This window comes from Melospiza georgiana, chromosome 4 (assembly GCF_028018845.1).
Source record: "Melospiza georgiana isolate bMelGeo1 chromosome 4, bMelGeo1.pri, whole genome shotgun sequence".
Lineage (NCBI taxonomy): Eukaryota > Metazoa > Chordata > Aves > Passeriformes > Passerellidae > Melospiza > Melospiza georgiana.
In genome coordinates, this window is record NC_080433.1 from 43,613,341 (window position 1) to 43,633,549 (window position 20,209).

The 20,209-nt window shown below is 36.8% G+C and overlaps 1 protein-coding gene across 5 annotated transcripts in view; it reads right to left on the reverse strand.

The window, feature by feature from the left end:
• NAV3 (neuron navigator 3) overlaps positions 1 to 20,209 on the reverse strand; it is a 509,240-nt gene that overhangs the window by 367,377 nt on the left and 121,654 nt on the right. For all 5 annotated transcript variants that reach the window (XM_058021931.1, XM_058021927.1, XM_058021928.1 and 2 more), the window contains exon 2: positions 12,139 to 12,543. In XM_058021931.1, the coding sequence (XP_057877914.1) occupies positions 12,139 to 12,219 (81 nt within the window). In that variant the 5' untranslated portion in view covers positions 12,220 to 12,543. The remainder of the gene's footprint in view (positions 1 to 12,138; positions 12,544 to 20,209) is intronic.

The window sequence follows — 20,209 nt, forward strand, 5'->3', positions numbered from 1 at the left end:
AGACCAGCACCCCTCAAACATATGTTGCATGGTTTCCCTTTCAGCTCCTTTGAAATTCTATTGTTACTCAGGCAAGCAGCACAGCCAGAGCTGAAAATTTAAGAGTTTAAAATCTGAAATTTAACTTACCTTCATAATAAATAAATTTGTGGAACACACAGCTGTTCTACATTAGCAGAATGACAACTCCTCCTTTCTTTCTAGTTGTGACATATCAAGATAACACAAGACTTTTAACAGAGAAAATTTGGATTGGCCACAATTATTAGATACACGTTATGGAGGAATGACTTGGTTTGCTTTAATCCTTTGATGGAAATATACAGATAAGTAAAGGGCAAGAACGAGACTAACTGCTGTAAAGGTATTTTGCATCTCTTTTACTAGTTAACAGTTCATTTATAGCAATGCTAATCAAAAGGAAAAACACTAGGGGAGAGGATAAGGGAACAAAGCAGACATGCACTATTTTTGCTTATGATGAACTAGAGGTCTTCACAATCACTCTTTGGTACTTCTGAATTATAGATCCACTTAGGAATCTGACTCTTGGGATCATTTTGTTTATACCACTGTACATACCATTTTAGATCATTACTGTTGAACATGGAATATTGAACTCCTTTTTTGCAAGAGATACAAATAAAATACTGATGTAATGTCAACTTCTAACAGACAGCTATAGCTCATGAGTGTTTCTTTCATGGATAATTTTGGCTTTTTTTTTTTTTTTTTTTGTATTTGAGTCAATTCTGAAAATCAGCTTGCATTACTGGTGTATTTTTAAGAACACAGCTCCTCTGGATTTTGAGCCAGAAGTCTCATTTTACAGCAGGACTGGTGCTAGCTACTCCAGAGCAAATTGTAACCAGCTCCATCTGCTTTCAAGAAAGAACACAATCCCAGTTGTCTACATTCACAAAGGAAAACATTAGGAAAATCCTGGAATTTTCTTCTATTATTTCTATCTTCCATTCCTCTGACTGATGCATTTGGTCATCCTGAAATTATTTCTTTATGTGACCATTTGGAAATACATAGAGAAGTGGCAAAGTAGCCATGTCGCAGTAGACAATGACAAGAAAGTGCCATCTACTTTAGCTATCACTAAATGCAATTAATTAAGAAAGTATTCCCCTATCTAATGCACAGTCAAACAGGTTCCTGTATTCCTGAGAACATACATAGATTACTACTGGGAAATTAGGATAAAGAAAAGAGATACAATGCAGTAACAGCTAAGGCATGATAAGTACTTTGTGCACAGAAAAGAAGGACTGCACAGGCTTTTTCTTTGTCATGCTTACCAATCTCCCTCCTCCCTCACATATATTTCTAAATGACATGTGGTTTTGTATAGGAGATCACATTCTACCAATAGACACATTCATCTCTTAGGGATTAAATACAAGGATAGAATCAAGGGATATAACAAGCAAACAGTATGATTTTTTTAATCAGTCTTTTTTACTGTATTCCTACAGCAGCAGCAGAACTGTATCCTGATTCATAACTGAGACTCCAGAATGCAAATAAATAGCCATGAGTGCAGTATATTTATTTTAAACACTAGGTAAATATATTTGACCTTCAATATGAGGATCTAAATGCTCTGAGAAAGCTCAATGATAAATGATTCAGAAGATCTTTCAATTTTACAGATGAATAAAACTCAGTTTAAGCAACTTGCCTGAGGGTACAAAGAAAATTGACAAAGCTAGAAGAGAAACAGTCTTTTGCCTAAGCCTTAAAATACATAATCCTTCCTAAAATCAATAATACACCAGCTACCATATAGCAATAAGAATATTTACATCACATTTATATTATTAATAAGCTATTGCATAACACCAACAGATAGAAATGATGTTTCACAAAGCTGTAACTGCTCCACTCTAAATATAGAGTATGTTCAGGCAAACTAAACTGCCACCTTCCAGAACTGTGACTAAATATTGATCTGCTACCTTGTGTTGGATTTGTGTGGCCAGATTTTGGTAGAGGGGGGGCAGTGGATCTACAGGGGTGGTTTGTGTTTGTGCACTGTAGTTCCCTTTGTTTCTCATTTGCAATGCCAACAATAAATCCAAAGTCACCTGATGTCTGCAACCAAGCCAAAAATAGCACCTGCTGAAAATTATCCCTTCCAAATTAAACATTATGGACACAGTGTTTACATCAGGCAATTTCAAACAACAACAAAAAAAATTTTTGGCACCTTCCCCCCAGCCCTCTTTTCTTGGTACAATGCCTCCACCATACTTACTAATGACTACTGTCATGGACTCAGCATGCAACTCACTAGTGGCATCAATGCAGCGATTCAGACAGAGGAGAAAGTTTAATCCATGTCAGTCAGACGGCACAGGTTCTTCTTAATCCATGTCAGTCAGATGGCACAGGGACCAGAAGTATTTTAAGGCTGCACCTCTTATATCAAGGGCTAAGAGCAACAACTACGCTTCTGACTAAGGTGGAGAACACTGACAGGATCTATCAGAGGAAACAATAAACACACATATTCCTCACCAACACCACCATAAAAAATCCAATTTAAAAAAAAAATTTAAATAATATATTTATTACTACGATTGTTTTAAAACACTCAAGAGCCCTCAGCTGTGATTCCTGTCCTAAGCACAAATGTGCACACAGGTACAGTGTGCTAAGAATACTATCTTCCAGAAAAAACAACAAATGGACCACAGAGAAAAAAATATTTTCAGATTCAATCACACTAGAGATTTTCCTATGCACTGCTTGTCAATATTACATATTTATATATAAGCATTCACTCAAAATACTTGTATGCAAAAATATACAATGCAGGTAAGCATGTACATGCATGTATATTCACACACACAGTTATCTGAATGTTTGTATATGCACACATACTGAAAAATGTGATAAGCTGGGGTCAGTTGAGCACAGGAGAAGGAAAACAAAAACAAAACAGAGGGCAGCAAACATGCAACAAGGATAGAGGGAAGATGACAAGTAATGAGAATACTCCTGACAGAGAAAGGAGAAAACAACAGTAACGACAATAGGAAAGGAGAGTCAGGCAAAAGAAATAATACCAAAAGCCCAAGTAATAAAGACAGCCTGCTGACTTGCATTTCAACTACAGGTTTATTTTTCCATCAAAAATAATAAATGTTAAACTGGTACCAAAGCTACTTTCCTACAAACTTTTGATATATTCCTGTATTCTGGAGCTGTCCCTCACCCTGGTAAAAGCTACATTTGGTGACTTAGGTAAAAAATGCTATTAAGAAACATTTCTGTGCCCAATACTGACAATTCCAGAAGACATCAAGGACTTTTAGTATCAAAAAGGTATAGGGATTTTGCATAAACCAGTGCCTACTGAGATACAATTTTATTACACACTAACCTGTTACAAAAAGGATATTCCAAGGCTCACTTAACTAACTGTAGAGTATCCTGAAGTAAAAAAAAAAAAAAACAAAAAAAAACACAAAAAAAAAAAACAAAAAAAAAAACAAAAAAAAAAAAAAACCCCAACAAAACGAAAAAAACAAACCCTAACCAAAAAAAAACCCAACAACAAAACCCACAAAGCCTAGATGTGAAATACAGGAAACATTGGCATTAAACTCAATAGCCCTATGAGCTTTTTATTCTCCTCTAACAAAGAAGCTTTTCTGATTTACCTGCAGGAAACAAAACATAACTATGTTGCTTTGTACATATACATATTTATACATATTTAAATCAAAGTCAATATATACCTGCTTGCCAGTAACTAGCTGTGAAAGGAAGAAAGAAAATGATAACCATTTCCAGAATACTTTCCTGCCTTTGCATTCTTTTGTACTGGAGCACTGGAAAACAGCCAACATCAGTACCTAAGCATTAAAAAGATAAAAATGAAGCATCTTCCCAGCAGTAATCTTTTATTGTGAATGCACAGCATGAATGCACCTTGGCGCTTCAGGTTAAGCTGTAATAAAGCACAGTCTTCCATTCTGGTACAATATCCAGACTCTAGAGATTCATATGCAAGGGCTGTGTGCACTATGAAGTTAACGTGACAAACTAATGCAACCTTCACAGTATACTCTGTCCCTAATTTTGAGGTCTGGGGGGTTTTCACATGTATTTCTTACAGTAAGGATGCAAAAATCCCAGGAAAAACTCATTTGCAGAAGCTAGGCGTTAAATTGTCTGTGCATCATTTCTGCATTCATACAAGCATTTCTCATTTTCTCTATTCAGAGTGTGTATTTGCATATCGTATCTAAGAAAACAAGAACTGGCTTAATTTGGGACTACTAATTGTTGTTGGCAATCACTCAATTTTCCACCAGATGATTTCATTCAGAAGCTAAAAGCCACAGTACCAGGCAAGGTTGTCCTGTCATATATTGCTTTAGGCTAGGCCTATCTAGAATGAGTTTAAAAGGTTATTAACTTTGCTCTATAAACAGATACACAATACAGCTTCACAAGAAAATTCTTGCTTTAATGTTTATAAAATGCAATCTTAAAAAGGTTTTTATATGCCTCCCACAAAGGCACACTGCAGTACAGCCCCTCGCTTGTTTACTTCTGATATAGCAGCAGCAGCAGATGCTTCTCCTTCCAATTCCAAAATTTAGCCTTCCAGGGGAATTAGAGAGGCAAACAGTAGGACTCCTCATGTGACATACAGATTCAACAACACTTACAATGCATTACTTGTACTGCAAGACAGCAGAGTTAATGAGGAAGCTGCACAGTCCTTGACCTGAATTTACGATCCACTTAAATCTCAAGGTACCATTACAGAGTGATTTCAAGAAACTAGCTCAATGCAAATATGGTAAAAATAACAACAACAGCAGCAGCAGGTTTTCCCAACTACTTTGTAAGCACAGCAGTACTTTTCACTTAAAGTAGAAAAATTATCAAAGCGAAAAAAGCTTTAGTTGCAGCCATGTCAACCTTGCTCTCGTGATTTTTGTGTCTTTCAGAGATTCAAATCTAGTCCAGAGCTGCAATGAGGAGGAGGTTCAGGTGATTTTTACTTACTTCCAACATTCTTGGAGGAATTCTGGCTATTCATTTTTTAGTGTTTATTATATGAAGCCTAGCAAAGAATAGTGAAGAATTCCATAGGAAGTGCAAGTTCAAGGGAAGGGAAACAATAAAAGAGGCATTTCCTCTAAATGTATGGTTTGATAAAGGATAATCAATAAAATTTAGGAAAATACTTTCAAAATCAGCAAGCAGGATAGCTAAGTGCTAATGCACTCATTATGGAACCTGTCATAAAGATGAGATTTCAAGCAGCAGAAACCTCAAAGCTCCTTTTGGAGGTATGATCTTCGTGAAGCTGGGTGATAAAATAAACAAAACAATGTCATAGTGCAAGAGAAGAGATCAGCTAGATGGCCAAGCTCAGATTCTCCACTGTACAGTGTCATATGCAACTGCTTCTCAAGCTAATGCTCCTTCTTAGAAGACAAAAGATAGGACAAGGTTGCTGATTAATTCAGCATTTAATCCTTGAAGTTCATAACATTTTCCCAGATGATGATCTCAGGATAAAACCAGACAAACAAATATTATTGAGAACAGTTTGAAAAATAACAATGCTAAGAGCAAGAAAATACTAAATAACAATTACAGTGATTTCCTTTCTTTGTAGTGACACTGTAGAGAAACAGCAACAAAAAAGAAAGCTTCATTTACTCACCTAGCTATTTATTATCACTTAAAATATTCTTTTTTTACTGAGGCTAATAAAAGCTTTGTTTTAAAAAAGTAGGAGAAACAGCAATCAAAAAACAGGATTTGTAGTATAAAGTCATTCATTTTCTTTTCTACTTGACATATTTAAACCTTGCAGGTAGTTTTTAACCACCAAGATGTCCTAGGGATTCTTGTGCAATCATGAGATACTAACTTCATTAATTTCACTGTTTTCTGCTTCTTAGCCATTGTATCTTATGCTAAATCAGGGAAGACCCATTTGAGACACAACACTTAAATCTACCTTTGCAATGTAGTAGAGATTGGAAACTGTGTCCTTAGCACTGGGTGAACACCAAGGCCAGTCAATCTGTTTATTTTTTCAGTGGGGAGAGGGAGGGAAGTAATCAACCCAAGTGAGAAGCCACTTTCTTCTCTCAACTCTGTAGCGCATATCCCAAGCTATGCTGTGTACATACATATAGAACAGTACTCATTTCAGCTATCTGATTACACAAAAATCTGCCAGCAGTAACAGCTGCAAAGCAGCTGATCTTCCAGCCAGGCAGTGATGACACCCTGCACAACTTTTACTTGGTACTTCTGAATAAAACCAAGTTTTATTCAGTTATCAGCCATACATTAACAGCAACAACTGTAAGACAAAACCGATAGTGACTGGAGAAGAAAGAAACCATCTACAAAACCAAGGCACACTAGCAAAATATATATTAAAAAAAAAACAGCTAGCCAGTATCATTTTAAGAAAATAATTCATTTAATCAGTATTTAATTTCTTAGTTGTTTTGGTGCAGCCCTGGGACAAAATACTTCTCTGTAATCAAGTCTTTCTTGCAAATAGTGGCTTGGGGAAGGCAATGAAAAAATATAAAAGAGAAACATGTACAATCTTATTTACATCATGGTTCTCCAAAAGGAAGAAAAGCCCTTTTAATATGCAGCAGAGGACATGAGTTTACTTTATAAATTATTCAATATGGATTCAAATTCCATAAAATGATATTTAACTTCATTTATGAAGACTTTAAAGGTTGTGTGGTTTTGGTTTCTTTTTTTTTTTTTTTGAACTTGAACTTCCATAGCAGTGTGTACAGAACAATTTCAGAAAGTGAGAAGAGTCAGGTGGTGGGGCCCCAGGGAGGTTTGATAGACAGGGAGATAATTCAAGTCTTTCTAGCAAAACTTTTGAAACAGAAAACACATGGAATATGGAGGGAGAAAGCTTAAGGGAAGGAATGACAGAGGTAATGTATGACAAGCTGATATAGAAAAGCAACTGTAGTTTTATCCCTACAGCCCATTACTTCTTATCAGCTGTTTTGGCTCTTCTTATCTGTGCCTAATTCTAGGGTATCAAAGTAAAAAGGCAAAAAAAGAAAAAGTATTTTCCCTGAGCTCTGATGACCCCTCACTATTCCTTTGCTGCACTATTTTTGGTTAAAATACTTCTATGTCCTGAAAAACACCCCACAAAATCCCTGCCACTTGTTGTGCAAGATGGGATAACAGTGAGCATTGAGCCTAATGAATCAGTGATTCTTCAGCAGTTCTGCAGACCTCTGTTGTTTGCAAAGCATCCCTTGTCAGACAGATGAGCAGATGGACAAGAACTGCACAGAATATACATGTATATGTACATATATGTAGGAGTGACTGGGGTGTCACAGGAGAAGGGATAGAAATTTCAGTTAGAGCAGCCTTGGAGAAATAAAACAAAATGGGAGACATCAACCTTTTTGTTCACATAACAAGCAACATCAATCAGATCCTATGTCTTCAAATGAAAATGCACTATTAAACAAGAATAGCAACAACTCTGGCCTGCCAAAGATTTCAATGCCACTATTTTTCAAAGCAGTTGTTGGATGACTACAGATTTAGCTATAAAAATGAAAACTGAGGTGTGGAAATGGAGAGCACAGACACAGCAGTAGTAGAGTGTTCATGAGAATAAATTATTCTTCTGGCCCAACTGCATCATGAGGATGACATCTGATTTTCCTGAAATGCTGTCCTGTGCACTGAATATTGAGTAGGACAAAGGAGACAGGGGACAGAGGAACAGTGTGATGTACATGCTGATTACTCCTGTTATACCTGTCCCTTCTAAATCTTCTCTCTTGATTTTTTGTTTTAAAGAATTGTGTATCAAGACTGCCTGATACTTTTGACAGTAAACTATTATTTTACCCTACCAAGCAAAACCTGACTGATTACTGGACTTCTGATTAATCTCCAAATGGATACCAAGGAGACCAGCAAAACATCTAACACAAGGCTTGCTTGACATTCCTGCTAATTAGTTACATTTAATTGTTGTCCAGTAACAGAGCCTTGGTGTCTATTTGAAAGTCCCTCCAGGTATAGAGGCTCACCTGCCTACCAAAAGAAAGACAAGAAAACAATGTCATTTGTTATGAAAACAACAGAAATTCTTATACATTCTCATATTTAGCTTCAAAGCATATATTTGCAGAGGAGGTTGTGCAGTGCTAAAAACTTTCCTCTATTTTCATTAGGTTTGTATCTGCCTCTAAACAGAAAAATCAAGGCCTTTTGTCAAGAGAGTTTAAAGGAAATGTGATGAAAAACTATCCCTGGGACCACTCTGGGTGTGCAGAATTCCAAGGCATGGACAAGATGTGTAGAGGTACAAAGTCTCCTATTTTGGAAACAAGAAATTCTGCAAGAATATAATTCCTACTGTATTCTGCATAATGGATTTCAAATCCAGACACACATCTTTTCTTGTAAGTCAGTATAGGCTCTCAGAGGGCTTGTCTGAAACACCCTAGACATAGTGGAACAGAAAGCAGTAAATTGTTTGGCAGACCAAGCAGAGACACCAAACATTTAAGGCACAGAGTATTATTGTTACTGGGAAACATTTTGTGCATTCCTGTATTTCTGAAACAATTTCACAGATTTACACATGATCAAGTGCATGAATGATACTTGGGGGTACGGCCACGTGTGTTGTTTATTTGTGTGCTGCCTCACAGACATCTGCACACCCACAGTGAGCCACAGCCAGGCTCCCACCCCCAGGCTCCACACTTAACAGGGCCGCAGCAACAGCAGCATTCTAAGGCTTGGCTTTCCCTGCCTGCAGCAAGCAGGTGTTTTTTGAAGATAGAATGCAACCTGGATAGTCTGTCAAAGAAATGGCCACAATGGGACTTTTCTGTAAGGAAAACATTAAAATTAAATGAGTGGAGTAGTCGGGAAATTTTGAACGTGCATTTTGGAGATTGGCTAGCATAAACCACGTATGTGGCAGAATATTACAAATTGCAACATTGATTTTGAAAACAGAAGAACCCTTCTGAACAATTAGAGATAGATAAGACAGCCCCTTTCAGGTTTTAAAATGCTAATTTTAACAAAGTTGCCTCAATAAATCCGTTGTTCAAAAGGCTAGTTTGTGGTTCTCTCTGCCATGTGCTAAAATCATGAACTTGCACACCATACTGTAAACAGCAATATAGGGACCTGCTCCTCACTAACATTTCTGTCCTAAAGGCTTCAGCAGATTCATCATACTGATTTAATAAGGAATTGCAGTACACTGTGGAAAGGGCAAGCAGATGCAGAGGCAGAGCATTTAACCTGAAATATCTAAGTGGATGAAGCAGTATGGCTGGCACATCAAGCCTGGAGGAAGAAAAGGCTTCTTTTGGACAGTTTCCATGGACAGACGGTCCTTGGGCAGATAGAAAAGATGGACACCCCAGAACTACCTGTTCCAGCTCATTCCTAGTTTCCTGAGGCTTTGCATCCAGACAGAAGAATTTGCAGAGGGAAGGCCTATGCCTGTCTTCTGTAAGAGGTCAAATTAACTAAATACAATGATCTTTCTAAAACCTTTTACCTCTCTGCTCTATTAGCCTGCCTCCCTCCTTTTCTCAACACTTCAACCACAAAAATCAGACTATTGCTTCCACGTGGCTACTAAACTAAAGCTCTAACTTCATGACCAAGCTTCATCTTTTACTGTGAGCATCAGCCCAGTGACACATGCCAGTCTCACAAATATAAGCAAGCCATTGCCAGAAATCATTAAAAATGTCATTGCATCTTGCAGCTACAGGAAGAATAAGGAACTGGACAGTTCTGCAGCCACAAAAGAAGTATGCACCTATTTAAAAGGAAAGTGATAACATTTGATGAGTTTTGAGATAAGGAGTACATTTGTATGTCATACATACATAGCAACATGAAAAATTATCTCAATATAGTTGTTCAGGCCTAAATCCAGACCACAGAAAAGTAACCCTGTGTTATTATGTATACAGCAGAGCTATGAAATTATTAGAAGAGTTGCATCCCAAAGTACAGTCTGCATTTTTAAAGCTACCTGAGAAGTCTTATATGAAGCTTTTTTCTCAATTTGACTTTTCTCCTAAATTGCTCATGCAGAAAACAGTAACAGTATGTTCTGCAGCAACACAAAAATTGAGTCTTTTCAGAATGCAATATTTTTTATTTGCTGAAAGGACATAAGGTATGCAAGACATTCAGCTTGACTCTTGCCTAGTGTGATCTGGGTAGTATGCAACTAAGGCACTCATGTCAGCCAGTAAGTCAGCCAATATTTCCTAAAGTGGTAAAATGTAAAATTATGTAAAAATTTGATTTAGAGACAATACAGCAAAAAGAGATAGCCAAATCACTACTACTACTTATGTTTCACCACTACCTATAAACCTTTGTTTTAAATATCAGCCTTTTATAATGATATTAGCATATCAATGATATTCAATTTCTAGTAAAGATCCCCTGAATGAAACTAAAACTAACAAGACTTCTGTTTATTATCATCACATTTACTTCTTCAGCATCAACCACAGCACAAAAGCAGAGCCTTTGCTGGTTATTGCATAGTTCTACAGAGGGATCAAAGATCTACAGACTGGCTCAAAGAAAAGATTTGACCTTGAGGTACAACAGATGCTCTTTGAAACAAACCTTCCCCTCCTACACAATCCAAAGAGCTCGTGTCTAAGAGTGAATCTGCAGGTATTAGGCATGAAGGAAAAAAATTCTTTTGAAATAAGAGGGGGGTCAGAGGAAAAGGGGACTCTGGGTTCCAGGTCACATAATAAATGGTTCAAAACACAGTTCACCAGATGGTGAGATTAATGCTAACATTTCTCAGCTTTTCTTTTGTCCCACAGAAGGGTAGGAATTATGAAGTGGAGAAAGTACCATGTTTGAAACTAATTATCATTTATCATATACCTCTCTCCTCCATTAAAAAAAATGCTCAAAGGTTGAATATATATTTTCTGTAATAATTTCATCCTGTGTGTTATGATGGCATATTACCTGAATTCTCTGCACTTTATAGGGTTATTGGCTATGACTGAATCACTTAGATTAGCATATACAAATCTCAGAGACACTAAAAGCAAGTATTTGATTTTATAGGTCTTACAATTGTTTTATGTTGTCCATAAACTACACCAATTTTGATTTTTTCCCAAATAAGATCAAAAGTGTTTAAAACATTATACAAACATTCATACCAAAAATTAAAAAATAAATACCCAAGCCAGAAGCATGTATTTTAAGTCTGTGTAATAACAAAGCATGTAACCTGCACTTCAATACATTATTTGGACAGTCCCACTAAACCTGTGCAATAAGTCAAAGAGGCCAGTAAATCTCACTACAAGGCATTGCACGAAGCACACCACAGCCTCAGATGCTACATCAGAACATATTCTCTCTGCTGGCTGCCAATCAGCACAGGCCTTACCATAGAACCCAGGCAAAAAGAAAATTAGAGCATTTTGAACTTTTAATAAACTAGAGATTGAGAAACCCCACAAAACAAAGCAAGCAAAAATCTTTTTTCTGAAAAAAATTCATTAATTTAATACCAAAAGACCAATAAAGCATGGGTCCTTCTATTATCCCCATAAAGCTTAAGACATCAAACTGAGGTTTATGAAGTAATCATGAGAGATATCCCCAGACCATAGTATGAGTAAGTAAAGGGCGTGAACTTGGAAGGTGAGATTTTTCAGAGAGTGCTGCAGAAGTGGGATTTCTGAAAGAACTTCCCATACTATGGAAGTATTAGTTAAACTGCCTTAGATACTGAAGGATGAAAACTGAATACATTAACCAGAACTATGTGTGGGACAGAATAAGAAGGGTCTACCCATGCACACACAGTCAAAAACAAAGATCTCACCCTAAGGCTGATGTCAGATTTTTGCTTCAGGTCAGCAAGTGCAGGTTTTGACAGACAGTTTGCTAGACAAATTCTGGGAGTTCTCTGTATTGCAATATCATGTGAGCATAGCAAACTACTTAATCCTCAAAACACATTTACTTCTAGTTTACTGAAAATCATCAAAGAGTTTGCAAGTCATTCAAATATAATTAAGTAATTAAAAATAATCTTACCTTCTTTTGATCTTCTAGTTTATGACTTACTGGATTCCTTCCATGTTTGTTCATCTCTGAAGATAAATCCATCACATTCATTCCTTGCCCTTCAAAATGAAATCGGTTCAGCAATGCAGCAAACTAATCCAAAAAGCAGGGGCTACAAACACAGAAACATGGTGCTTTTTTCCATCACACACCATCTCTGAACATCAACGACTTGGAGAAATGACTAAGAAATGCATCGATTGAGCTGAGGAAAACTTTGCAGTTCACTCTTGAGACTTTCCAAATCACCATAGCGTTCTTAAAAGCTGATGCTTAAGAAGAGGAATGTTCATCTACCACTTTTAACTCCAACTGCTATCTGTATCTTTCTTCACAGGTTTCCATTTTACAAGAGGTTACATCCTGACTGTGAACCTGTTGAGATAAAAAAAAAAATCATCAAGATTGATTTACAATTTTCTGTCACTCTAGAGCTGATTATCTGTCTTCATTAGTGCATGTGGATTTTGTGCGGTTTTTGCCATGGGGGTTTTGGGTTGAGGTGGGCTTTTTTTTTTTCATTGGTTAGTTTTGTTTTGGTTTTTCAGTTTTGTTTACTTTTTTTAATTGGTAATGAAGTAAGGACTTAATTTAGTACTTGGGAGAATGAAGTAATATATGATCCTGTTCATTCCCCTCTACATCCCATCTGTGAGCATACAGAGCATTCCCCTCTACATCCCATCACTGCGAGCAGCTAGTGAGTTCCAGCTACCAATGGAAAGGTAAAGTTATAGGAAAGAGAAAAGCAAAGACTATTTGACTAAAATACTGAAAACACTAAATTAAAAATGGACCAAAAAAAAATCCTCCTTAAAATGCCAACTCCCACCTCAAAGCTTTTTTATTGTGATCCAGTTACAAACAGGAAAAAGGCACAAGGGTGAGATATACCCAAAAATGAGACAAAATCAAGAGATCAATATTGATACAAAGAAGCACTGATAGCATAGTACCTGTGAGATACAATTTCTTCCCCAAAGAGTGTTCCAACAACAAACAAAATTGTATTTACTCTCAACACCACAGTGTGAGGCACCTATTCTTATCCATATTTATCTTCACATCCAATTGAACATGACAGCAATAAAGGACTAATCAAGCAATAAGAACAAATCCTTTACAAAAATAACTTACAAACAGAAGACACATTTGCCTTGGGAAATCACAGGAATATAAACAATAGTACACTAAGCTGCTGTATAAGAGAACATATACCCAGACAGCTTGTTACCTAAGCACCACTTAAGCCTGATACACCTTACCTCAAAATCAAATGAATTTTCCTTGCTATTCTAACTTTTGAGAATCACCTCCTTCTGCAGATAAGCAGCGTATTAGAAACACACTCACCAAAGGCAACTCAAATGGTTAGAGACCATTTTTCTATTCATTATTTAGAGCGTCCTGAGGAAAGTCACTGAAATAAAAGCAAGACTAAGGTGTTAACTGCCCATAAAATAGGAAGTAGTCATTAAAACTATGCTGTTAAAAGCTCCATAAATTTATGATTTTATTGGATTAAGAAGTAAATCATATTCAATAGTATACTATAACCTTCCCTAGCAGACATAGCTTTTCTCACCCTGTTTTCAGAGAATCTGGAGCACAGCAGGACAGAGTCAGACATCACTCTCAGGTGCAGCCTATTCCCACCCCCACCTGTGATTTCCACCATTTGAGAGTTTCACAGATCCACAGAATGCACAAAACAGTAATGCCAGGATGCAGGAAGATGAAACATGAGATACCGCTGCAGGGATCAACATCTGGATTCATGCTTATAACAGCTGTAAAGCCAAGGTAAGTCAAAACCAAGCTGTTAAAACCCAGCAGTTTCTCTGGTTCATTTCATGTCAGACATGTGAATTATATTACTTCCCATGCCTGGCAATTATGCTATGCTAGGCAATTAAGCTATTCTGTGGAACTGCATGGTGTTTTCAAGCCAAAGTTGGACAGAATGCAAATAATTTTGTTTGGACTGCCCTCATTACTTTTAACATGCAAAGCACAGGGTGGCAATTCTTGCTTGTTCCATTCAGCACATTGTTCCATGGTCTTCAGCCTTTTCAACACAAACAGCTGTAATTAAGTGCTCTTCAATGGCTTTTTTTTTTTTACAGTGGAACCAAATTTATTAGTCACTATTTTACACTGATATTTAAGATGCACACAATCACAGAATAAAATATCCATAGTCCTGGATAGCATGATGATCACAAACTAAATAACAGACTGTTAGTAGGTCATCTACAAATAAAGACGTAAAGCTGAGTTGGAGCTTTTTACAGTTTTATTCTCCTAACAGACACAAAAACCTCATTCAATAACCATTTTTAATAATTTTGAGATACTTATAGTAATATAGTCTTCCAGATGCACTTGACACTGGAAACACAGGCCTAAAGGAAGTAGAGCAAACTGTCCAAGCCAGGAACATCTTTAGACTGTCCTGCTAAATAACATAATGAGGAAAATATTATGTGGAAATTATTTGTGATTGGGGTTGGGGAGTGGAGGATAGTGACTTCCTCCTCTAGAGAAACTATGGAACCCATTCAGGGTGGTGAAGTTATGGTTTAAGTATCTCAAATACTTGCCTAAATTCAAGTGGACTTAAGTCAGGTGAAATGTGTCTGAAATATCTTCTACTTCTCTGTGAGCTACAGGTTACTGACAGACTAATGGGGAACAACCCCAGAATATATTCTGAGAATCAACCAGAATTATCCTTTCTATACTGCCCTTACTGTCAATACAGATAACTCTTGAAAAGTAGTAGTAATAAAAACAATATTATCCTACAAGTGGCATATTCATTAAATATTTAATGGAAGTTAACACAAATATCTTTACAGAGTCTGGATTTTGCAAATCAACCTGGTTGAGGAGAATGTTCAGGGAGGGGGAGTTGTAAGCAAATACCGTTTTAGTCAATTCTAATAGCTCTACAAAATCTACAATGAAAAAGTTGCTGTAGAAAAACTTTAGATAATGATTTTTTCCCTAAGTTTCTTCCCACTGTCGTTGGCCTTCAGGTGTTTTAGAACTCCATGGCCAGGTAAGGTGCATTCTGCCTGGGAGGCTTCACACCAAAACACTGCTCTGTTATTATCATTGGCAAGGTGGGGACAAGGGCTATGTTAGAGACTCAGCCTTCTCTTCCAAAATCCTCTTGTGCCCACATGGAAATTCTCCACTTTTGCCATACTATTAAAGCAACTTTGAGATAGGTCCAGGTATAAAACTATGACTTTAATTTACAGTTATCAAATTTTCTTGTTTGTGTACAGGGTAAGTGGACTGAATTGCATCCTGAGTATTATCAGCTGTACTGATAATGGTTTATGCTTAATAAGAGTTATGTTTTTATTTTAAAATTTCTGGAAATCTAGATAGAGAAATTATTTTCTGGATATGCTGATAGGAAATGCCATGCAAATTTTAGAAGGACACAACAGCAATTTTCAGTACTAATACCTCATTATTAAATTGGAGCTTCTAGTTTATGTGCAGTTATAATATATGTGGAATTTTGGAGCTGCTAGGGAGAACAAACAGGAGACAATACCCATTTACCTGTTTCAAACACAACAGCGTGTATGCCAGGACCATGAGCAAGAGCCATCTGTAAACCTCAGTGTACAGCTAAAGTAAATCCCAGATACACACCAGCCTTTGTTCCTGCCCATCGGTGCTCCCAGGGATGGCAGCATGGCTGAGAGAAATGGTGGGAGAGTACGAAGACACTATGACTCCCTTGAGATTGGCAGTGGGGCACATCTTGTGCAAGGCATGCTCTGCCCCACTGTCCTTGACTCTGATAAGGCTCACCACTAACATTCTGCAAAATGATTCGGCTTCACATTGAAGACAGGCAGATCAGGAATATCAGGGGTATAACTTCCATACTTCACATGATCCTATGAATCTTCTAGGTGATGTGGAACCCCAGTATGGCTCTAATAACTTACCCATAGCAATAGTTTCACAATGGCCTTAAAAAAAAAACTCTAAGCATGAAAGCTTCTTATCTTTCTTTGTAGTCTTTTCCCATAGGGAGAAAGTGTTAAGGCTCTCTGTATGGGTCTAACTTCAAACATTATGATCAGGCACACAAAGAGTTATCATAAAAAGAAGATGATGTTGACTCTTGGAGGATTTGAAAGCAATTCCAGGGAACATTGCTTTTAGCCAGCATTCAGAATAAGAAGCCAGTATCTGTTCTCTGCACACACATATCACAGAAGTTCCATAGAAAGGCTTGTCTGCACCAGATAAAAGCAGTCTGGGAAGGCAGCTGGTGAGCCAAAAACATATCTCTAAGCACTGAGACTTGCCTACAGAATTATTTATTCTGATACAAAATTAATTCTGTTCCAAACACATGCCTGATTCACAGCAATACAAAAAGCTGCAGTGTTTACAGCTCTTTCTAAACAATGTAATGGTTTTTACTTAGATAAAAAGTGACCCCATAAGGACAAGTCCAGAGATGGTATTTCTTTTATTAAGAGCATTTGGTATTATTTCTGTAAGTAGTGTCACTTTATCCTCTGCATTTGCCCATTTCATAGGGCAAAACCCCTCTTCAGCACAGAATACTATGTGGAGCCACCACATTATCAGTGAGGATAGAATTATGATTGTTTGCAGTGTTTCTGGCTCTAGCCAATGCTTAATAATACATTTATTTTCATATTTGTATAGATTAAAGAAAAAGATAAGGAGTGATGTAATATTTACATCCTTGCAATGCTATTCTGCTAAGCAGGATGCCAATTGCCTCAAAAACCATCAAAACTGAATGCACAAATTAACACCAGTGCACATAATGAGTTAGAAAAAAAAATTAAAAAATCATATATATATACACATACACACATACATATTTATAAGAGACTGTTCTATTCTCAGAAACCATTCTTATAAATGGTACAGCAACTCAAATCTTTCTGGTTTTCTCAAATCCTTTTTATCTTACATTGCAACCTCCATCAAACAGGCTGAACTCTCTATACAGAATTTAGAGCTGCTATTACATGATAATTTTATTTCAGGTTTGGAACCTGTACCAGACAGGAATGTCATCCAATTCTTTTGCCACTGAATATCAGAGATAAAGAAGCATAAGAAAGGGAACACAAAGTCTATTTTTAAGAGATAGTCCAGTCTAGCCTTTTACTCTGATGTCTCCCAAAGATTTGTTGTGAGGGATGACAGTTTTGTTGCACATACAGTACTCTGTGCCAGGATCTGAGCATCAGACCTAAATGATATTTGGTTATCTTTCCCAGCACTGCCCTGCTACATATGCAGTCTCTTAAGAGATTCATGAAACGTCTACATTTCACTGTGCCTTACAGCACTTCTGCAGACATGCTGCAAAGGACAAATTCCACCTTACATCAATTCCAACTCCAGTTTCAGTGGAATATTTCTCCATTTCTGTCCAAATTTGTTTTGAATGTTCCTCTGTTCTACTGAAATAGATGAAAACAGCATGGTGTAGCTTTTACGTTTCTAATATTTGGAAAGGAATAGGAAGACTGAATATTCCTTATTTATTTACATGCTAAATACTCTGCAATATTTGTATTATTTTTTATAACTCTGCATGTCTAATAAAAGAGCTACCCTAAAAAAGATAGGTAAATATTCTCCAAAGCCTACCAAAAACCTGGATGGAATATGAGAAAGACAACACTGAGGTGGAACTAAAGGGGAATACAGAAAGCATATTTTCATATTCTAGGTATACAATAGAAAGAGTAAGCAAGGAAATACAATTCAATCAAACAATACAAGTACACCTACAAGGATCTTAAATTGCTGTGACCCATTAACCAAAGCAGCCTCTTTATGCAAGAAAACTATTTATGAGGCTCATGAGAAAGGCTAATCAAAAATAGCAGAGAGCTCACATACCTTTGAAATTTTGTTTCCTAGGGAGCTATTAAGCCTTCATTTCTCTTGCTTTTAAGTTTGATTGGCATGCTGAAAAAAGATGCAGCTGACCTGTGTCTGAGCAGTGGCCAATCTTCTGGGAGTTTTAATCATTTACAGCTATTGCTCTAATCAGATTGCCAAGACATAAAAAAAACCCAGAAAAATTGCATAAACACTTTTTTCGGTGCACTTCACAAAATTTCTAGGGAGAAAAAGGCCCCTGGGCTTTGGGAAATATGTTGATATATGGTAGCCCTATGGAGACTAATATATCTGGTATATTGCAATACCTCACCTATGTTAAAACTGTGCTACCATCCATGAATGGAATGCAGCCTAAGAGGAGGTGTTGTCTCTCTGGTTCACAGGCTGTGAATATGACCAACAGGAGCGCATCTAAAGTTTCACGTATGCTGCTACTTTGAGCAATTTACATATTCAAACACAAAAACAGCATACTGAAGGGTTGCCAGTTACTCTTACATGAAATACTTAAATCCATCTCTCCTACTTTACTGGAAATAAGAACTTATTCTCCCCAACTTGATTAATCTAAGTTCTTGAAATTTAAGAATATCATTAAATTACACAGCCTCTCTTGATCTATCAAGGCTTGCTAAATAGCTCAATTGGATAAAAGATTCAGCTGCATTTTCAGAATATTTTTAACTCAATGCCTGGTACAAGTGATAAAGCAAAAAATATTACCCATGGTCACAGACAATTTCACAGCTGCTTCAAAAGCTGCCAATTAATTCTTTCAGTATTTGTTTAGTGGCAGCCTTTCCAGGTGAACCCCATGCTCACCACAAGAAATCACATATAGATGCTGATCAAACATTGCAAACAGTGCTTTGTTACCTCAGTATTCAATCCATGTCCACACCAGTCTCCTGCAATTAAATCAATTTATTCAAGCAAGTATGTGGCTGAAACAACAACTCCTGGAGACTGCAGAGCAGAGAGAAAACTGACCAAATGATTTGGGGTAGGGAAGGAGGCAAAGAGAGGGGGAAACAGGGGATGAAAAGGGACTATGCACATTTTTATAGAAAGACCCAAGTGACAAAAAATATTCCAAATATTTGAAGACAAAAAGCATCACTAGGCAGTGCTATCTTAATGGTGAAGTAAAAAGATGACCTTTGATGGTAGAAGTTTGTCCTCGCAATCACTGCATCACAAACTAGTTTAAATTTGGGCTGGGCAAGGCCTTCTGGGTAAATTGCTTCCTGATCTGCCAGTGCAGAATACTTTACTACATTGTATTTCCTAATGCTTTACTCTGCTATTATTCTAAATTCCCAAGTGACACAGCTCACAGTGCTTCCCATATGAGAATGTTAAACAGCCCAATAGAAAAGAATCCTCTAAGAAGTTTCTCCAAAGATGGGTATATTGACTTAAAATTTAAGCTGAATTTTACATTTTTCAAGCAATTTGTATCAATATTTACCAACACAGATTATTGCTAACGCCATATATTTTTATATACTATTGTAACCTCACAATTTGCAACATATTAAAAAATCTTCTTTTATTAATACAAGTATCTAAACAAACTTGCAGTTGTTCCCAAGAATCTCAAAGATGGAAGTCTATTCACAGATTATGTTAAAAGGGTTTTAACTAACAATAACATGGACTGGAAATACAGGAATACCTAGACAGTCCTAAGCTTGACTGAAAATGTAGAATTAAAAAGGGTTTGAGGTAACATCTAGGAAATAATTGTTATGGGAAGTATAAGGTCTTTTTGTCTACCTAGAGCACATGTTCATTCGTGAATGCTTAAATTACATGTCAAGACAATAACATAATCAAAGAATGTCACACTTCACTTGTAAAGAGATTTGCATTACTAGGTACACCAAATTACACAGTGTCTATGGGACAATCTTGAGTTGGATTCATCTGAACAAACATTGCTGCATGAGTCTAAAATCATGGCTTGGTGGTCTTGCTATAGTTTGAGAAAATAAACAGGCACTTTTAGAATGGAATTCTTCTCATCCCAACTAGCTGAGATCAATCATCACCTAGAGGAATAATGACCTAAATGGCTTTGGAATGCACAGACTTTTGCTGT